At 32.9% G+C, this 22,826-nt stretch overlaps 1 protein-coding gene and 1 long non-coding RNA gene across 2 annotated transcripts; one reads left to right on the top strand and one right to left on the bottom strand.

Annotated features, from left to right (window-relative positions):
• The first annotated feature begins 997 nt into the window (after positions 1-997).
• On the top strand, positions 998-3,490 carry LOC131625320 (uncharacterized). Its single transcript, XR_009290836.1, has 2 exons — positions 998-1,075; positions 3,187-3,490. It is a non-coding gene; the product is annotated as an uncharacterized LOC131625320 (long non-coding RNA).
• Positions 3,491-18,017: 14,527 nt separating this feature from the next.
• Positions 18,018-21,119, bottom strand: LOC131598808 (laccase-14). The gene is made up of 6 exons (XM_058871373.1): positions 21,036-21,119; positions 20,778-20,929; positions 20,041-20,285; positions 19,821-19,949; positions 18,701-19,660; positions 18,018-18,335 (listed from the first exon to the last, which is right to left on the bottom strand). The coding sequence occupies exons 1-6, from the start codon at positions 21,117-21,119 to the stop codon at positions 18,205-18,207; spliced, it is 1,701 nt and encodes a 566-aa protein (XP_058727356.1). The 3' UTR covers positions 18,018-18,204.
• Positions 21,120-22,826: the final 1,707 nt, after the last annotated feature.

The raw sequence follows: 22,826 nt of genomic DNA, 5'->3' as shown, positions 1-22,826 counted from the left end.
TATAGGGACATTTTGGTATTTTTGCAGCGGGTAAGAAGGTTGGGGGTCCATAAAGAAATTGTGATGAAGTTATATGGTTAGATTTTTTGTTAAATTTCAAACTTTTCATTTTTTAAACATTATTCATTTTCCTTTTTTAAATCTTTGAATATAAATTAGAAATATAATTTAAAGAAAAAAATTGTTGAGCAGAATACAAATAATTTTTATGGGTCACTACCACCATAAATAATACCTTTCTTCGGATATTAATTCATTTTTATTCAGACATTCACTATTTTTATGGGACACTACCACTATAATACCTTATGTAAATTTTATCACTGAAATTCACTACTTTCATGAGTCGCTATCACCATAATACGTTTATTTTATTTTAAGCAATAACAATTCTAAGTATTAACCATGAAATCATAGTGTTATTTGTAACATCCTGATTTTTATTAATATTTTTATTAATTATATTATTTGGTGTTTTTCATAAAAATTTGCTTAATTTAGTCATTTATGATGTTTATTGAAATTTTCGCGTTTTGGGACGATTTAGTCGGTACTAGTTCGGGATAGCGGATCAATATTTAATCGAAAATTTTAATATTTTTAGTATTAGAAATATTAATGAGTAAATATTTAGCGTTTTGGGAATTTTTTTGAATAACTAAGATTTGACCGGAAATATGAGACATTGAATTATTAGAGGATTTTAGCAATATTTATTTTATTATTTATTTAATTAATTTGGTGTGTTAATTATTTATCTAATTAATTGGTGTGTTAATTGATATATATTAATTAACTTGATGTGTATATTTGTGTCTATTTAATTATTGGTGTTATTTAATTTAGTAGCTAAAATAGAAATAAGAATAGATTATATTTAATTGGGCCTATTTATTAGAGTTATAAGTAAATAGGGGGTGTTATTTTTTTAAGCCCAGTATGACATAAGATAGTAAGGGTTGAGGAGAGTAGATATAACATTATCATTTTCATTTGTTGAATTTTAAAAGAAGAGAATAGAAGTGGAGGAGAGGAACAAGAAGAGGAACTAGGGTTTTGGAGGAGAAATCAAGAGGTATGGGGGATAATCCCTAATCATTGTGGGCTAGTATAATGGGGTAATTGGTAGTTTAACATACTTATAACTGTTCATAGATGAATCTTATAAAATGGGTGTTTTAATTTTGTTAGTATGTTGAAGAATTTGTAGAAGAATTAGAACTTGAAATTAAGCTAATGCTGGAGAGAATACCTCTATATTCATAAAAATGTGAAAAACGAATTGAGTGGGTATTAAATTGCAGACCCGAATGACGTCACCCTAGTAATGGTGATGGACGGCGGCTAGTTGGCAGGGAGAGGCTGGTACGCTGGAATGTGCCTGTTTCCTTCACTTGTTTTAATCTATTAATTTGCTTGGCTGTTTGTTTCAAGTCAATCCCAATATGAATCATCATTACCAATAAATGCTGAAAACACTATGTTGCTGTTCCTTGACCAATTAAAAGAAAAAATTAAACGTGAGGTTATCTACATCTTAAGCAAGATGCCTTGTTGAGTATTGAGTATTCCATATTGGAGGTCTTAGATATGCATCGATTGTTGTGAATAAATCAGTGAAATTATTGGAAGGGTGAATAGGCCCTTCATTGTGTTTGTGTAGCCTCTAATGGATTAATGGAACAACAATTGAATGATGTGGGTGCTTGAATTTGTTTGACTACTTGAACTTGGAGTTTTCTACTGTACACTCTCTGCTTGAACTGACTTTACTAGCAGTTATGTGCAATATTGTGTTGACTCAAATATAGAAATAAAATGTGCTAGGAAATTTTATTATTTTCTTTTTGGCTGCTATTAACTCAAATATAGGAAAATAAGTGAGCAATGGCAATAGTATTTAGAATTGCTTACAAATAAGTTATTAATGTTATTTGGATAAACATACTTCATATCTATTTGGTTTGTTAATCTTGAATCCTCCTTTTAATAAATGTTATTTCCTTGAATTTTGGATAAAGATTGGATTGGAGTGTACTTCTCAAGACTAATCTAACACTTGAATATAAGTATTTCTCATTCACAATGAAAAGGATTAAGCCATTATTTATATACATGATAGACATAATCTAAATAGGAATGGAAAACGTGACGTGTATATATATATATATATATATATATATATATATATATATATATATATATATATATATATATATATATATATATATATATATATATATATATATATATAAATAATGAATATGTTCCTATGAGTATTATTTTAGTTGAAACTTCTAGGAGTAGTTAGATGGTATACTCCTAATGGTTCTTAGTTTATTATGAAAAGAGTAAATTCTATATAATTGATAAATTATGAATTAGCATGTGATAAATATTAATGACTAGTATTAATTAAAATGGTGGATTGGAATTGTGTGTTGATTATTATATGTGAATAATGCTTATGTGATGAGAATGTTGTGTACAATATTGTGGATAATTCATTGAGTGAATTATTGTGATATGCTAAATATTAAGATGGTAGAGATGATCTTAATTGCATATGTTTGATTTACATTGTACATACATTCATATCATGGATGCCTTGAAACAAAGGTGGTTTGCTTTGAAACATAAGCGAGGCTTAGATTCTAGAGTGAATCGGAGGCGGTAAACTATATGTTTACATTTGGTGGGCTTTGGTCTTGTCCGGATCGGAAGCGTGGCTTGGATTCTTGATATTGAATCGGAAAGCGGTGAAACCTTGGGTTCACAATTCGGTACCACATGCATTGCGTCACATACCTTACATTGAGTCACATTAAAATTATGCGATAATTGAGTATGTGAAGTTGATGTAGTTGTGATATGTGTATGAGTTTGTTAATTGAAATGAGTGAAGTTTGAATACTTATTTGATTAGATGTGTGAATATGTGAGAATTATGATTGTGTACTTAATTGAGAATATAAAAGTAGAATTGAAATATTATACTATTTAAGCTTGTTGTATACCCGATAACATGTGAAATATGTGTTGATTACTATTATCTATTCTGTTTTACGTAGTATGACTAATTACTTGAAGTGTTAATTTAACCATTATATTCTGTTATACTTTCTTCATAATGGTTCGTATTCTCACCCTTCTGTTTTAATGTTGCCCTCGTTTGGCGACATGCAGGTTCTGGAGTTTAGTAGCTCGTGCGTGATCTAGCCGGAGATTTTTCCATGTTTGTTGGAGATTAAGTAGTGAGTCGATGCTCTGGTCATGTAACACTGGGTAGATTAGTCGTGTTGAACTCATGTTTCTATTTGGTTATGTATTATGTTTATGACTTGAGAACTTGTTATTTGGCTACTTGTTGTTTGAGAGGCTTTCAAGCCAAATATCCTGAATTATGTTTTAATTTATGTTGATATGATTATTGAGACTTGATCATGGTATGGGACATGGATCATTTTATGAAACACATGAGTATTTAGTAGTTTCCGTTGTGAATGCATATTCTAGATAAAATATGATGAATTGAGAAGTGTTATTTGAAATGACCAGGTGTATCATATATTGTAAGTAAATGCTGTCGGTTTTTAAAAGTTTTTAGTTTTTGAAAACGTCGTTGTGACGCCCTTTTGAATTATATGCATGCTTATTCTCTGATTATATGCTTATTTATTTTGGGGTATAAAAGGGGTGTTACATTATTTTTCCCAATCACACTATTTTCATATTTATTTATCCCAATAAATGTGCATTGTTGGCTACAATTTAAATCCTTTGAATAATCCAAACATTGTTTTTGCTTTGAACTATTTCATATTTCTATTACTCCATGTTTAATTTCTTAATAACACTTTCATTTAATATTAATTTTTCTAATTCTTTATTTTCTATTCTTTTCAGATTTCTTTGGTACACTTCAATCTAAGATGTCATATACAATCAAAGTTTTTTTAAGACATTTTTTGCCTATTGCATTTCCAACTTATTCTTTTTTTAAAATAGCTACTATATATAGCTCCATTACATCTATATTATGTTTTATGAATTCTAATTTAACATTTCTTTTTGAACTTTTAAACTTTTTTTTATGCGTTTGTAATACATTATTCATCTTAAGATTTAAATTACCCGTGCGGACGCACGGGTAGAGAGGTCAAAAAAGCCCAAAATTGCAAGGCCCTAACAATAAGCCCCTATATGGCCCCTCTTTTTTAGGCCCTTTATTAACTAAATAATTTTTTGGCCCCATATTTCAAAGCTCCCTAATATTTTTGTTATTTATGGGGCCTAAGTAAGGGCCCCAAATTATAATTTGTTTGAATCACATATTTTTGAGAACTATCGGGAATTCAGTTCAAGTCCATTACGGTCGACGAAGCAGCCTCCCTAGAGCTTCCTTTTTCTACTGCTGAGATTAAAGCCACTGTGTGGGGGTGCGAGGGCTCTAAAAGCCCAGGACCGGACGGTTATAATCTGAATTTCATAAAGAGATGCTGGAGCTTTTTGGAAGATGATTTCTCTAAGCTGTTCAGGGATTTTTACAACAATGGTAGGCTCTCAAAGGCGATAATTTCATCTTTCCTTATGCTTATTCCAAAAGGTGACATCCAATTGGGGCTAGGAGATTACAGACCTATATGTCTTGTGGGTTGTATCTACAAGGTGTTATCAAAGCTGCTTGCATCCAAGTTAAAGAGAGTGTTAGACTCCGTGGTGTCGAACAATCAGAGTGCTTTCGTCCCAGGCAGACTCTTGCTTGATGGAGTGTTGGTTGCAAATGAGGCTATAGACCATGCGAAGAAGACTAAGCAAAAGTGTCTCCTTTTCAAAGTCGACTTTGAGAAGGCCTATGATTCGGTAAGTTGGAATTATCTCAGAAGTATTATGATTAGGATGGGGTTCGGGTCTCGTTGGATGAGGTGGATGGAGGCTACTGTGTTTTCCAGTTGGATGTCTGTGCTTGTAAACGGAAGCGCGACCAAAGACTTCAAGGTTGAAAGAGGTCTCCGTCAAGGAGATCCCTTGTCCCCTTTTTTATTCGTTCTGGAAGCGGAAGGGATTACGGGCCTTGTAAATAAAGAGAAAGCAGCAGAAGAATACCATGGTTTTAGCGTGGGAAGGGAGTGCGCAGTCGATCTTCTGCAGTTCGCTGACGATACCTTAATGGTGGGAACCGCGACATGGAAGCAAGTGTGGGATTTAAAGGCAATCCTTAGAGTGTTTGAAGTGGCATCTGGGTTGAGGGTTAACTACAACAAATGCAGGCTGATAGGGATCAATATTGATCAGCGCTTTATGGAGGCTGCCGCGTGCTTCTTATCTTGTAGGATTGAGGCGTGTTCTTTCAGATTTCTTGGCATTCCGTTAGGATGTAATCCGGGTCTTTGTTCCACCTGGCTTCCTCTGATCTTGAAGATGAAATCGAAGCTGCTTAACTGGAAGAACAGGTTCTTAAGTTTTGGGGGTAGAATCACTTTGCTGAAGTCGGTTCTTTCGAGTTTAGCCATCTTTCAATTGTCGTTCTATCAAGCTCCTATGAAGGTTTGTAAGGAAATTCAGAGCATACAATCGAGATTTCTGTGGGGCAGTAGTGAGAGCAGTAGGAAAGTCTACTGGATTTCATGGGAGCGTGTCTTTCAACCGATTGAATCAGGTGGCTTAGGGATGAGGCAGGTTAGTGTTTTCAACAAGGCTCTTTTGCTTAAATGGAGCAGGAGGATTTTTAAGTGTGAGAACGCGCTGTGGATGAAGGTGCTCGAGGCCAAATACGGCTCGGTTCAGAGAATTCTTCGTAATGGTGTTGACGGGAGTTACCGTCGTGACTCTTTGACATGGTGGAAAAATATAGTTAATCTGGATTTTGGCAGTACGGAACCGGTGTTAATTGGTAATCTTTCCTATCAATTGGGAAACGGAAATTCTATTCTCTTTTGGGAGTCACTTTGGCACGGTGATATTTGTTTGAAGGATGCTTTTCCTGTGCTGTATGGTGTTAGTTCGATGAAGGGGAAGATGGTGAAAGAATTTGGAGGTTGGACTGAAGAACAATGGGCTTGGGGTGACTGTGGAATCAATGTGGAGACGCTGCCTGTATCAATCTTACTTGACTACCTGCAACTATGTAATCATATCGTGAATGTTGTTCCGGTGGCGGATAAATTGGACATTCTGTCTTGGCAGCACGACCGTGAAAATGGGTATAGCGTAAGGGTGGGTTACGATTGTCTGGCGGGCAGAACAAATGACGTGTGTTCTGATGATAATTATTCCAGAGCTTTCCGTTCCATGTGGTCCTCCGAGGTGCCGTTCAATATTAAGGGCTTTGTCTGGAAATGTTTCTTAAACAGACTACCAACCAAAGATCAGCTTGTTTGCAGAGGAATTCCGTTATCCAATCCGGATAGTTCTTGTGTTTTCTGTGCAGGGTCGGAGGAAACGTTATCCCATTTTTTCTTTGGTTGTCCGATTTCGAAGCAGGTTTGGAGCAACATTATGCTGTGGATCAGCTTGGATACGGTTATGGAAGAGAATCCTTGGAAAAAATTTCTTGTTTGGTGCGTGTTAGAGAGGTCGAAGAGAGTCAAAAGAAGGAAGGAAGGGCTGGTCTGGATAGCAGTGGTTAGGGGGCTATGGCTGCGGAGAAACGATATTGTTTTTAACAGAGGAACTTGTAATGTCAACGACATCACGTGGGAGATTAAATTGAAGATTTGGAAATGGTCGTTTTTTGGCGAAATTGCTTACTCCAAGTGTAATTTCTACGAGTTTTGTAAAAATCCTCTTTTTTACTTAAAGTAGATTTCAGTTGGTTAGTAATTTCCTCGTCTTTATTTGAGCGTTTTCGCTCTCTTTTTGTAAGCGGGTTCGAGTACCCCTAGTACTCGTTATATTATATCCCTTGCTTATAAAAAAAAAAAACATATTTTTGAGAAGAAAAAAAACAGTTTTTTTGTCGAAAATATAAAAATTGACTTTTTCGAAAAAAATAGCAGTTTTATTTTCGAAAATAAAAAAGACGACTTTTTTCGGTAAAAAATCAAATTTTTTTGTCGAAAATACAAAAAGATGATTTTTTTCAAAAAAGATTTTTAATCGAAAAATCGATTTTTTTCAAAAAAAGAAAAAAGTTGACTTTTTCGGAAAAAATCAATTTTTTTCGAAACTATAAAAAGTAGACTTTTCTAAAAAAAAACAATTTTTTAATCGAAAATATAAAAAGTCGACTTTTTTTGAAATAGATCGATTTTTTATCAAAAATATAAAAAGTAGATTTTTTTTAACGAAAATATAAAAATTCATTTTTTTCAGGAAAAAAATTCGATTTTTGTCGAAAATATAAAAAGTCGATTTTTCAAAAAAAAACAAACGATTTTTGTCGAAACTGTAAAAAATCGACTTTTACATAAATAAATTTATTTTTTATCGAAAATACAAGAAATCGGTTATCCGATAAAAAATACTTTGTTTTTCGAAAATATAAAAAATCGATTTTTTCGGCAAAATCCCGATTTTTTGACGAAAATACAAGAAGTCGATTTTCACATAAAAACGATTTTTTTCGAAAATATAAAAAAGTTGAATTTTGTCGAAAATAAAAAAATCGGCTTTTTCAAAAAATAAAAAAGTTAATTTTTTATTAAAAAAAAAAAATTTTAATGAAAAATTAAAAAGTTAATATTTTAATAAAGAACACAACAGAATTGTTCACCCAGTTCGGTTTAATCAACCTACTCTGGGGCATACCAAGCTGTAAGACCCGTAATTTTATAAATAAATTTATATTTTAAAATTATAGTATATTCTCACCTCTATGATATATTTTTGATCAAATATATATAGATAAATAGTATTTATACTAATAAAATCTTAGAATTTTTATTAGTAGTTCAAGACATCAGTTTCTTAAAAAAATCTTGATTTCAGTCTCTTTAATGTTCGGTAAAATTAGCCGCCTTAATTTTTTAAAAAACAACCCCTGTTTGATAAGGAGATTCTAGTGATAGAATAACAAAATTATTTATGAAGAGTTAAAAAAAAATTATTAAATAAATAAAAATAGTTCCTCTTGAAATTAATTTCTGGTCTCTCCAATAAATGATAGTTTTACCCGCTTAAAATTTTTTAAAATAATCTCTGGTCATAACAAAAGTTTATCAGTGAAAATAAATTATTCTTAGAAGATTAACAAAAAGTTAATAATAAAAGTAATAAATTTTATTTCTCTCGACCGATATTTTTATGTAACGCAGTATAGAATAACCCGGAAAAGAAGTTTATTATCGGCAAAAATTATTTCGGGCATTTTTATCAGTGTCACATAACACCGAAAATTACACAGATAAAACAAAATAAAAATTCTGCAGACAAATGACAATAGATATTTGTAGATATGGAAGAATATTTATCATTACATGTATTAATGAGAAGTGATTGGTCATGATGATCACTTAGCAAGTAGAAAGAGACCCTCTGTCATAGCGGAAGGAAAATAACGAATGAAGGCAAGGCTCTTGCTATAAATAGGGTGGTGTGGTGGTAGTATCTACACACCAGAAAAAGAAACATATAATTGATCAATCTCTATTTCTCTCTTCATATCTTTGTACACAGTAGAGGAAACAAACAAACTCCTAGTTCATCTTCACTTTTTGGTAAGTCCCTCTCACCCTCTCTTTAAATTTTACCCATTATATATATTACATAAATAATTAGAATTGCTAAAAAATTTCTTCTGTAGTGAATTGCCAGTATTATTTTATTACCATTAAAATTAATTAAAATTAATAACTTATTTTAAATAAATAATTAAATAAAAAGGCTCATACTTTAGATTCTTTGCAACCATTAATTGTGATGAAACAAAAATGAAGTTAAGTCATAAATAAAAATTTCTTCAATAAAAACAAAATATTATTTAGGTATAATAAATAGACTATTCATTCCAAAACTGGTGTAGGATTTAAGCTTTAGCAAAGTTATATCATGTAGGTGGTTTCATGTGTATTTAATATTTCATTAAGAGGAGTTTTCCCAGTACATACTGAAGCATTTTAAAAAAATAAAAAAAACGGGACACTATTTCTCAAAAGGAAAACCATTAATTGATTTAAATGTGAAAATAATCCATTTTTTTGATTCACTCTTGTTGTAGAAAAAAAAAATCGGGGTGTTACATTGTGGTATCAGAGCTCAGGTTATCTGAGGACCGAGAGTTTAGTACTCTAAAATAATTACATGCTTGGGAAAATTTAGAACTTATATCCACATTTTTAGGGTAGTTAAGAATTGACATCCACTCATTATTTAGGAGTAAGATATTGGAAGTTCTCTTGAAACAGGTAAGGAGGATTCTAATTGGGTGTTGGTGTTGTAGGAAAACAATGCCTCCACGACGTGACAATACTAACAACCATCAGGTGGATCAAATGGCCCAAGCTATGGCCAATATGGCAGCCGCTGTCACCGCTCAAACTGCTGCTAAGAACCTTCGAGATTTGGAGAAGCGGGACAGAGAGATAAGAGCCGCAGAATCAAGAGGATTAACCGAGTTTCGCCGCCACGATCCACCTAAATTCCAAGGAGATGTTACTCCCGAGAAGGCTGACTTATGGTTACAAGAAATTGAAAAGATCTTCGAGGTAATCAATTGTCCTCCAGGGGCAAGGGTGTTGTATGCCACGTATCTTCTCTTAGGCGATGCAGAGTATTGGTGGAGAAGCACTAGATTGATGATGGAGGGCGCACAGGAAGAAGTGAATTGGGAAACCTTTAAGATAAAGTTCCTAGACAAATACTTTCCCATAAGTGCGAGGACCAAATTGGGAGACGATTTTCTGAAACTTCGACAAGGGGGTATGACTGTGGGAGAATATGCCGCCAAGTTTGAGACCTTATCCAGATATTTTCGATTCTTCAGGGAAGGAGTGGATGAAGTCTACATGTGTCACCGTTTCCAAGAAGGACTCAAGTACGAACTACAAGACTCAGTGGTACCCTTAGGGATACAACGTTTTCAACCATTGGTGGAGAAATGCAGAGAAGTGGAGGAAATGAAGAATAAGAGGACAAATCGCGGGGCGGTCCAGAACTCTGGGGGGCCTAATCGTCAAAATTTTCAAAATCAAGGACGTAATAGACAACAGATGCGGCCATACCAACGACCACACTATAACAACCGAGGACCTCAACGAACAGAAAATCATAAAGGAGGAGGAACTCAAGCTGCCCCAGGGGTGCGTTGTTACCAGTGTGGCGAAGGTGGGCATTATGCGAATGAATGTCCTAATAGGGGTCCTACCTGCTACAAATGCAACAAACGGGGTCACATGGCGAAGGATTGCAGAACTCCAAAAGCAGAGTTAGCTGTTAATGCTGTTAGAACTGCCCGACCAACTGCTCAAGGGCGAGTGTATTGCATGGGTGCAGAGGGAAAATCTCCGACCAACAACTTGATCCAAGGGAATTGCGAAATTGAAGGTACCATTTTAACTGCACTTTTTGATTCTGGGGCAACGCATTCATTCATATCCCAAGATTGCGTTGATCGATTGAAAATGATAGTAACCCCATTACCTTTCGACTTGGTAGTGTCTACCCCTGCTAAGGTTCTAACTGTGAACACTGCATGTTTATTATGTAAAGTAGTGGTTCAAGAGAGAGAATTCCTAGTTAACCTAATATGTTTACCCCTACAATCTCTCGAGATTATTCTCGGAATGGATTGGATGTCATTTCATTATGTTATGTTAGATTATGCTCGGAAGTTGGTTATTTTGCCTGAGCCCGGGGTTATCAAATACCTATCAGCTAACCAACTCAAAGGTTCTCTAAAGAATGGATCTTTTAACCTTTCAATACTTTCTAATACGGAAGTGATTTCCGAATTCAAGATTGAAGACATGTTAGTTACTCAAGACTTTCTTGATGTGTTTCCCAACGAGATTCCCGGTTTACCACCTGTAAGAGACATTGAATTCTTCATTGACTTACACCCGGGAACTGGACCCATTTCCATTGCACCATATCGAATGGCACCAAGGGAACTTCAAGAACTTAAAGAACAATTGGAGGACTTGATGGAGAAAGGACTGATCAGGCAAAGTGTTTCCCCATGGGGAGCTCCAGTACTTTTGGTAAAGAAAAAAGATGGGCGTTCCCGACTATGTGTGGACTACAGGCAACTTAACAAGGCAACCGTGAAGAATCGATACCCCTTACCTCGCATTGACGACTTGATGGATCAACTTAAAGGGGCATCTGTATTTTCTAAGATTGATTTGAAGTCTGGCTATCATCAAATTAGAGTAAGAGAAGAAGACATACCAAAGACTGCATTCAGGACTCGTTATGGACATTATGAGTACCTAGTCATGCCATTTGGAGTGACTAATGCACCTGCTATTTTTATGGATTACATGAACCGAATTTTCCACCCATTTCTAGACAAATTCGTTGTTGTATTCATTGATGATATCCTTGTTTACTCTCGAAGTAAAAAAGGAACACGAAGAGCATCTACGTCAAGTGTTACAAATCTTGCGTGAAAAGAAGTTATATGCTAATCCGTCCAAATGTGAATTCTGGCTAGAAAAGGTAAATTTCTTAGGACACGTCATATCAAAGGAAGGAATTGTTGTAGATCCAGCGAAGATTGAAACCGTGCTCGCATGGAAACAGCCTCAGACAGTCACTGATATAAGGAGTTTTGTAGGATTGGCCGGATACTACCGACGATTCATTGAGGGATTCGCAAAGATAGTAGCTCCATTGACTCAACTAACTAGAAAGGATCAACCTTTTGCCTGGACTGAGAAGTGTGAAGCCAACTTCCAATTGTTAAAGAAGAAACTTACAACGTCGCCTATTCTGGTCCTGCCGCAACCTGAGGAGCCATACGAAGTTTTTTGCGATGCATCTCATCAAGGATTGGGGTGTGTGCTGATGCAAAACCGAAGGGCGGTAGCATATGCTTCGAGACAATTAAAGACTCACGAAAGAAATTATCCCACTCATGATTTGGAGCTTGCAGTTGTGGTTTTTGCGCTAAAGATTTGGCGTCATTATCTCTATGGGTGCACGTTCACAGTATTCAGCGATCATAAGAGTTTGAAGTATTTGTTTGATCAGAAGGAATTAAACATGAGACGAAGGAGGTGGATGGAAACCTTGAAGGACTACGATTTCACATTACAATATCACCCAGGAAAAGCTAACGTGGTGGCCGATGCATTAAGTAGGAAGGATGTTCTTGCGACAGCATCACTAATGGCCAAACAACAAGAGCTTTGGGAAACTTTCAGAGACATGCACCTAGATGTAAAATTGGGACAAGGAACCCTTCAATGTGGAATGATTAAGATCTCAAATGGATTGTTGGAAGATATTCGAAACTATCAGGATGATCCACTCTTAGAAGAGAAAAGAGAATTGATGGTACAAGGAAAAACACCTGATTTCAAAGTAGGACCCGATAACATCTTAAGGTGCAACAGAAGAGTCTGTGTACCCAATGTTGCGGAGATAAGGAAGCTAATTTTAGAGGAAGCTCACAAGAGCAAACTTAGCATTCACCCTGGAGCAACAAAGATGTATAAAGATTTGAGACAAAACTATTGGTGGCCAGGAATGAAGAAGGAAGTGGCAGATTATGTAGCGTCATGCTTAACTTGCCAAAAAGCAAAAGTGGAACACCAAAGACCAGCAGGAATGTTGCAATCTTTAGATGTTCCTGAGTGGAAGTGGGATAGCATTTCAATGGATTTTATCACTGGATTGCCAAAAACTCGAAGGATGCATGACTCCATTTGGGTAATTGTCGACCGTCTGACCAAGTCTTCTCATTTCCTACCGGTGAGAACAACCTATAACGTAGCCAAGCTAACAGAAATTTACATTTCTGAGATTGTTAAACTACATGGGGTACCTTCTAGCATCGTGTCAGATCGAGACCCAAAGTTCACGTCACATTTTTGGGGTGCTTTACACGCGGCGCTTGGAACAAAGCTACGATTAAGTTCGGCATATCACCCACAAACAGATGGACAAACAGAACGAACGAATCAGTCATTAGAGGATTTACTGCGGGCATGTATACTGGATGATAGAGGGAGTTGGGATGATATACTACCTCTAATTGAATTCACCTACAACAACAGTTTTCATACCAGCATCGGAATGGCTCCATTTGAAGCTCTATATGGGCGAAAATGTCAGACGCCATTATGTTGGTACCAAGATGGTGAAAGTATGATTGTAGGTCCAGAAATGGTTCATCAGACTACAGAAAAGGTTAAAAACATTAAGGAAATGATGAAAGCTTCATAAGACCGTAAAAAAAGCTACGCCGACAAAAGACGTAGGCCATTGGATTTTGAAGAGGGAGACCATGTGTTCCTCCGTGTCACACCTACCACGGGAGTGGGGAGAGCAATCAAAACACGTAAGTTAACTCCAAAGTTTATTGGGCCCTATCAAATAACTTCAAAAATTGGACCCGTGGCTTACCGAATTGCATTACCGCCCTTTTTATCTGGAATACATGATGTGTTTCATGTCTCACAACTACGGAAGTACATCCCAGACCCTTCTCACGTAATCAAACCAGACACCATTCAGCTTAAAGACAACTTATCATTTGAAGCAATACCCGTTAGGATCGAGGATAGAAAAATGAAGCTGCTAAGGAATAAGGAAATTCCGTTAGTAAAAATAATTTGGAACCAAGCCACTGGTGATGCAACTTGGGAACTTGAAAGTGCAATCCGAGAGAAATACCCAGAATTGTTTACAGACGCGTAGTTTCGAGGACGAAACTCTTTTAGGGGGGGAGTATTGTAAGACCCGTAATTTTATAAATAAATTTATATTTTAAAATTATAGTATATTCTCACCTCTATGATATATTTTTGATCAAATATATATAGTTAAATAGTATTTATACTAATAAAATCTTAGAATTTTTATTAGTAGTTCAAGACATCAGTTTCTTAAAAAAATCTTGATTTCAGTCTCTTTAATGTTCGGTAAAATTAGCCGCCTTAATTTTTTAAAAAACAACCCCTGTTTGATAAGGAGATTCTAGTGATAGAATAACAAAATTATTTATGAAGAGTTAAAAAAAATTATTAAATAAATAAAAATAGTTCCTCTTGAAATTAATTTCCGGTCTCTCTAATAAATGATAGTTTTACCCGCTTAAAATTTTTTAAAATAATCTCTGGTCATAACAAAAGTTTATCAGTGAAAATAAATTATTCTTAAAAGATTAACAAAAAGTTAATAATAAAAGTAATAAATTTTATTTCTCTCGACCGATATTTTTATGTAACGCAGTATAGAATAACCCGGAAAAGAAGTTTATTATCGGCAAAAATTATTTCGGGCATTTTTATCAGTGTCACATAACACCGAAAATTACACAGATAAAACAAAATAAAAATTCTGCAGACAAATGACAATAGATATTTGTAGATATGGAAGAATATTTATCATTACATGTATTAATGAGAAGTGATTGGTCATGATGATCACTTAGCAAGTAGAAAGAGACCCTCTGTCATAGCGGAAGGAAAATAACGAATGAAGGCAAGGCTCTTGCTATAAATAGGGTGGTGTGGTGGTAGTATCTACACACCAGAAAAAGAAACATATAATTGATCAATCTCTATTTCTCTCTTCATATCTTTGTACACAGTAGAGGAAACAAACAAACTCCTAGTTCATCTTCACTTTTTGGTAAGTCCCTCTCACCCTCTCTTTAAATTTTACCCATTATATATATTACATAAATAATTAGAATTGCTAAAAAATTTCTTCTATAGTGAATTGCCAGTATTATTTTATTACCATTAAAATTAATTAAAATTAATAACTTATTTTAAATAAATAATTAAATAAAAAGGCTCATACTTTAGATTCTTTGCAACCATTAATTGTGATGAAACAAAAATGAAGTTAAGTCATAAATAAAAATTTCTTCAATAAAAACAAAATATTATTTAGGTATAATAAATAGACTATTCATTCCAAAACTGGTGCAGGATTTAAGCTTTAGCAAAGTTATATCATGTAGGTGGTTTCATGTGTATTTAATATTTCATTAAGAGGAGTTTTCCAAGTACATACTGAAGCATTTTAAAAAAACAAAAAAAACGGGACACTATTTCTCAAAAGGAAAACCATTAATTGATTTAAATGTGAAAATAATCCATTTTTTTGATTCACTCTTGTTGTAGAAAAAAAAATCGGGGTGTTACACAAGCCAGGGATGAAGTCCACTATTAGCAGTACTAGATCAGAGCTAAACTTACAGTTTACAACTCCTCACTTAATCACTTCCCAATGACCCCTCTACCTAGGTTCTCCCTAGATATGGAATATTTCCATTCCACTCCCAATCACAACAATGATGTCTAGTAGTAAACAACTCAGTCACTGCATCGACGGCCTAATTTCCTACATTCTAAGCACACAAATAAATATCACTTGAAGTTGCTTCAAAGCTTCATCCAAGAACAAAACTGCACTCATTGCTTCATAGCTTTTGAGTGAGTAAAATAAACATCTTGCCTACAGGCTTCGAGGCACAAATCAATGACCATCCCACAAACCGGGTGGTTCACTTACACAGCTAACCCTAAAAACTACATCTTGTCAATACTCGACTAGCTTCCTAAAATAGGTTACAAAGCTTCCTATTTATAACCTATTCCCAACTGGACTTGGGCCTTCAATCACAGCTTTATTTACTTTTACAAATCAGCATAATTCTTCTGCTAAAAGAAAGGTCCTTAATCTCAAGTTTCCTAATTTATCTCCTAAATTAGAAAATGTTGCATCTTCAATATTCTGGTTTAATTCTTCAATATCCTGTCTTGATTTTATTGACCTTTAAATCGTAACAAAGTGACATAACAAACTGTTGCTAAAATTGTTCCACAATATAAGCTCCAAGATATTCTCCATAAATATCTCCGTTAAATATCTCCATTAAATATGCTCCAAATAGTAACAATAAGTTGTTACAATTTTGCAACAGATTCTCCTATAAAATATTTCCACATTTAGTTTCCTAAATGTTCTCCTTAGATATAACTCCACATAGGATTCAATGTTTTAGGAATATTCTGTTTCTGTTATAACAGAATCCAAACTGTCAGCTCAACTACGATGTCACGAGTTGATGTCATGACATTCTCTTCGACATGTTGTTCCAGCTGTTGAAACATTTCAACACAACATTTTTTCCATTAAATAGAACTCCAACCTGCTTTCTCTTACAAGTTATAATTCTATTTAACCTATTGCTGCTAAATTAGTTTTACCAAACATAAAGCCAATCTGAAAACATCTACAAACTCTATAAAAGGAGCTGAAAATTTGGAGAAACACATAGCACTGCGCCTTGACAAAAAAAGAAGAAGTTACTCTATCAAAACAAAGAGCACAAGCTAACTTAGAACTTTTTAACAATTGTTTATTCTTAGAAGTTTGTAAGTCTTATAGTTTTCTGTGTTGTATTTTGTTTACACCTCTGATTATATATCAATTATAATTATCACTCTATCACTACTATTTATCTGCTATATAAATTGTAGAAAGTCTCTTGCTTATGTGTTTGAGCTTCGAAGTCTCTTGCATGTGTGCTTGAGCAATTAGAAATCCATTACTTGTGTGTTTGAATATTAGAGGTCTCTTGATTATGTGTTTGAGCATTGAAGTCTCTTACTTGTGTGTTTGGGCATTGTAAGTCTCTTGCTTGTATGATTAAGCAACTTGTAATCAGATTTGGTTATAGTGGAAATCTCTTGGATGGCCAAGGGGATTGGACTACTCTTGATTTGTAGGAGGAACCAGGATAATTGCTTGTGCGTTGTCTTGCTCTCTTATTTATTTCTGACCAATTCTATCTGTTGCTATCACTATTAGACTCAGACTCAGATTCTTATAAGAGGTTTAAAGGGAAAAACAAGTAAAAGTCAACACAATTAAACCCCTCTTCTTGTGTTTTTCTCACCTTCAGTTTTGGCATCACAATTGTTGGTGGCATCTATGTGTTTTTGTTTACAATCCCTACTTCGTCAAATCCATCATCCCTATCTCACTATCATCAGCTTGAAGTGGGCTCAAAATTTACAAAAATAAATTTTCGGATTTCGAAAATATATTTCCAAACTAATTTTTTATACAAAATGAACGTGTGATTAACTTATTCATGTATTTGGTATATTTTGAGGTGCGTCCAAATATATATCTTCAAAATTTAAATGGTAATTTTAAATTTTCATATGATTTTTTTTCACCATATAGATAGAGTACATTAAACAATCCTCTAAATTTAAAGTTAACTTAAGATTTGAGGTTTTTATTTTATTTTTAATTTTAACAAATTATAAAACTCCAATATCTCTTTTTTTTTTCCTTTAACTTTTGAAACTTTTGTTTACTATAAATTAATAATAGATTTATTTAAAAAAGCTTAAGGATAGAAATTACTCCCTCCGTTCTTTTTGAAGTGTCGTTTTAAAAGAATTTTTTTGTTCCTATTTAAGTGTCGTTTTATAGTTTAATATTGTAATTTGTCAATTATACCTTTATTTTCTCAATAACTCTACCTCACATTTTTCAATTAGTTATTAGAAAAAGAGAGTGTAGGAAGAAATTTATTTGGAAAGAGAAAAATAAATAAGGGTATGATAGGAAAAGTAACTCTAACAATCCAGTATCTTAGTTGAAGAGCTTTTTGTTAAAACGACACTTAAAAAGGAACGGAAGGAGTAACAAATATTTGGATAAACCTTCATATTAATGTTTGACTATAGAGCACTCTTAAAAGTGTTTCGTGACTATATTAATGACTATATTAATATTTTTAAAAACCTCTGACTTTAAAAGTATCAAGTTGATCTATGTATTTAATCACTTATTATCGATTTGGCTTTTATATTTATTCTCTAAATATTAAAAAAATTAATATGAATAATAGTTGACAGAATCAAGAATCAGAAACCATTTTAAAAGTTAATTAGATTGATTACCCTAAAACACTTTTATTATGATATTAGAAGAACATATACTACAAAATTTGATTGTACACTTGGTGAATCAAAGTACAATAACCATTCTACATTATTATTCTTTTTGAGACTAAACATCATCATTCCTTTGGTACATAAACAAGACTATTACTATAATTCTCAATTAACATTTAGGTAAATCCTTAGGAGGTGGAAGCATTTGTGTTTTAGGATTAGGACCATCTTTCACTAGAAACACCATACTCATTCCCCATGTAGCATGTCTCTCTATGTGACAATGAAGCAACCACATACCTAATCATAATCAAACATTAAAAATCACAAATCAAATCAAATATCATAATCAGGGTTTTAAATTTGAATCCATAACCGCGGCCGCAATATTACTAAAACAGTAGTCTTCGCAACTGCATCAAATGCAATTGTAAGGTGACTTAAAAAAGTTACATTATAAATCACATCAGTCACTTTCCAAACAGTTACAATGCAATGCACAACTGTGTATTTCAAACACAATGGTTAACAGTGGCAGTGCGCATTGTAGCAACTGTAATGATACTAACCGCATCTGCGACCGCAATTTAAAAATCAGGATCACAATTTGTTAAATTTAAAAAAAAATTACTACTAAAATAAAAATAAATGCTTAAAAAATTTACCTGGATTATCAGCCCTGAATCTGATAGCAACCCAACCATTATTTGGTACTCCAACTGTAGTTTCTTCTGGTGGATCAACAAGATTATAGTTTTTAGGATCTTTCTTAGGATCAAAATTCCCAAAGCCCCAACCAACCACATAGAAACTATATCCATGCAAATGAACAGGGTGATTATCACTTGCTAACACATTAGTCCCTTGCAATATAAGTTCAACACTTGCATCATACTCCAAAACCAACACTTTTGTACCAAATGATGTACTCAAAAGATATTCTGGTAATTTATCACTTGTGTAATTGAATGCTCTTTTCGGTTTTTTCGGAAAATCCATTTCGAATATATTTGGAATGCCATAGTAATATGCACTTAGAAAATCAATGTCTGGATGCACTAGACTAATGTTGTTCACACTAGCCGCGAATCTCTTCCCGAACGGGCCCGTGCAGGGCTTATCGTGACTACAGTTGAGCAAATTAACCGATATCGTGAATAATAGATGCGTGTCGATTTTTGTCGGGACATTTATCGGGTGAGTTTTTGTTGCTAGGCTTCTGAAATTCTTTGTGAAGTTTGTTGATGCTTCTGTTTTGTTGTAAGGAGGAAGTTTAGGAAGAATTGGACTCTTTCTGTCACGGCGCGAACGAGAATGAGAATCGGTATATACGAGTAATGCTGTTGTGGTTGTGTTATCGAAACCAGCACCGAAAGCGCTAGAATATGCTCTTGCAGCCATGACATATCGACCGGGAAGTTGATTAGCTTCTAAGAGAATGTCCATAGATTGGCCTGGTGTGATCATTATGTAATCTGTTTCTATTGGTTTTAAGTATAGTCCATCTTTGCCAACTACTGTCAATTTGTGGTTCGCGATCGCGAAGAAAAGTTCTTCGTCCATTACCGCGTTGATTACTCTAAGAAGATATGTTTTTCCGTAGTCCACATTCATCTTGAAAGTATCTATCAACAATCACAAGAGAATAGTTCAGATAACAAATACCGATATTATTAGATTAACCACAAATTCAAATCCTGGACATCGCGGTTCTGTGTGTGAGTTTCTGATGGTTATTGACACAGACAAAAAAATATAAAACAAAAACAAAGGAGGGGAGTGCACCTTTTTTGGAGCATGGATATAGATAACCAGGTTGACCATTAATGGTATATGCATTTGATAGAATTGGTTCTCCACCGGTTTTGTTAGCTACATTTGGAATTTCCATAACTTCTTCCTTCCACCACTCACCTTCAAAATGATGAAAATTTCAATAGAGGAATAGAACTAAAAACATGAAACAAAGACAAAATTATATGTAAAGTTGATGAAGGTTTTGTACCTAGTATGATTGGAACATCAGCATGAGGTTTAGGAAATGGATAAGTGTGTCCTGGTTTGGGAAGAATGATGAGAGCACCATGAACTGTGGCTCTTGCCCAACCATTATGTGCATGCCACCAAATTGTTCCTTCTTCTGTTGTCAAATGTATGATTTGTTTGAACTCATTTCCTGGTTTAATTGGACATTGTGTTATGTATTCTGGTCCATCTGACCATGGATTCCTAACCTGTCTTGCACCATGCCTGTCACCAAACAATCTTCCAATCAATCACATATGTTTGGGTCAAGTTCAAGGCTGTCTACGAGAGTGTGCAAGATGAGCTACAATCTCTATAGCACCGAAATCTCAAAAAACAAATATGTTTGTGTCTGTGTAAGTGTTTGAAACTGACACTGATACTTGTGATTATGTGTCAGTGTCGGTATTGTGTTTCCGTCCGTGCTTCATAGGCAATAACACATGACCTCAAATTTTTACGATAAAATTGTGAGTAAATAAACCCTCGTAATATATCTGTTTCGGTTAAATCGTAACTGAATATGATTCTTATTTATTTTGTCGAGGTTGAACCATAACTAACCAACAGCCTCTAAAAATGTGAGACGTTCCTCAACAAATTATACCTCCTAAAAATATCCAAGTTGTAAAAAATCTTTTTGTTTTTGATAAATGTTTAAACTATAGTAAATAAATAAATAACATGTGAAAATTACTAATGTTTGAAACAACATACCAATGTATAGTTATGTTATAATTTGCTTGATTATAAATCTTAACTATAAGCTTGTCTCCTCTATGAGCTATCAATGTTGGACCAGGAAATTCTCCATTTACTGTCAAAATGTTCTTGGTACTACATAGTCTTGTGAAAGATGAAGATTTCACCTGCATAAAAACAACACAAAAAGTTTATTTTTTTTACAAATATTGTTCATTGCTACCATCATTAATTAATGAGAGAAATTAAAATTGAAAAAAAAAAAAAACTTACTACAAACTTGTGATGGTGAACTTTTCCATTTGCATATTGAATCTGAAGAATGTAAAGTATAGAGAGTGCCAAAAATCTTAACATTTTTTTGAACTTGTTGGAGATCATCATTTGCCTTTGGATCATATGGCTTCAATTGTTTCTACTTATAATTATAATATCTAAGATATTTGATTATTTATGTAAACAAGTTTAAAATATATATATTTGATTCTTTAATAAATTAAATTGATTTTCCTTCTATAAAAATGTTGATTTTTCTTAATCTTTTTTATTTCTTTTACTTTTTGAAATTAAAAATTTTGGAATTTTGATTTTCCTTATGAATGCATATTTTTTACTTTTAATTTATTTTTTGACATAAATTGAATATTTTCTGCATAATTGTGTAGATAAATTCTTCAAGTTTTACCGAATTTAAGTTGACAGTAAATTCTTGTAAAATTTTAAGGCTATAGAGACTAAGACTTTGTTCATGAATGGAAGTGGTGAATTTGTTATACCTTGTTTAAACTATTTTTATAATATTAAATTTAATAAACTTTGACTCTATTACCTTTGAAATTAATTAACCTGATTAGCATTATTATAGAAAAATATCCCATAGAATGTCCTTAAAATAGGCTAAATAAACAAATATAAAAAAAATTATATTATAAAATAATGTGTTCAATTTTAAAAAATAAATAAATAAACATATTTTGGACTTAAGCAGTGCCCTTAGCTCTGCATGGCTAACTCGTTTTTAAACTTATAGCTTATAAGTTCATATAACGATAGGAGTTTATAGAGTAATTTATTCACTTATAATTTATTTTCTAGACTTATAATTTATCATCTATAAACTATCAGACATCAGCTATAAACTATAAGTAGTTATTGGAATAAAAAAACTATAAACTATAAGTTATCAGTTATAAATTATAAACTATCAACTACCTTTTTAATTAACCGTTATTTTTACCAAATAGAACTTTAGATAATTATTAGCATGATTTTATTAACAAATTTAAAAAGGAAACTGGTTATTTTTAAAAGGAAATAAAAGCTAAAAATATTTTGATAAAAATTCAATAAATACTTTATATTTAAAAAGTGTGATAAATATAATATAAACCTATCACAAAGTCTCATTTTTACTTTAATTTTTTTCAAAAAAAAAAAGTTTCATTCTTTTCGTTTCTAAAGTTTTAATAAGATTGGTAAAAAAAAAGAGAATACTACATTACAAAATAGATTTTTTTTAGGAAATCATATTATTTGTGGTATATTAAATTTATTAAATTTTTTGTATCATTTTTATAAATTTATTTTTTAAAGAATATAATCAATTAACATTTTTATAAAAGTACTTATAACAAATTGTATATTACCTTAAATAACTAAGGTATATTGATACAAAAAATAAATACAATTGAAACTTTATAGAAAGAGTTTATATATATATATATATATATATATATATATATATATATATATATATATATATATATATATATATATATATATATATATATAGGAGCGTATCCAGTGAGAACTGATATCTATTGTGAAAAATGAGAATTATCAATATTAACCATTAGATTTAATTAACGTTTAATTTATAAATTTCATATAAAAAATATCTTATTGGATTTTTTTTTTCTAGTATGCTTAGTATCTAAAACTTCCATAACAAAAAAATTATATAAAAAATATTTTTCTACATCCTATAATTATGTTTACTATTTTTTTTAAAGTTATTAGAGAATATTTTCTACTTCCATAATTATTTAATTGAAGTTTAGAAGT

Source organism: Vicia villosa, linkage group LG1, assembly GCF_029867415.1.
Source record: "Vicia villosa cultivar HV-30 ecotype Madison, WI linkage group LG1, Vvil1.0, whole genome shotgun sequence".
Taxonomy (NCBI): Eukaryota; Viridiplantae; Streptophyta; class Magnoliopsida; order Fabales; family Fabaceae; genus Vicia; species Vicia villosa.
This window is presented reverse-complemented; position numbering and strand designations above follow the sequence as displayed.

Coding starts and splice junctions, on each gene's coding strand:
- LOC131598808 (XM_058871373.1), bottom strand. CDS start 21,119: ATGTTAAGATTTTTGGCACTCTCTATACTTTACATTCTTCAGATTCAA. Junction 19,950..20,040: donor TGATGTTCCAATCATACTAG/GTACAAAACCTT, acceptor ATCATTTTGAAG/GTGAGTGGTGGAAGGAAGAA. Junction 18,336..18,700: donor ATTCAGGGCTGATAATCCAG/GTAAATTTTTTA, acceptor GATTATGATTAG/GTATGTGGTTGCTTCATTGT.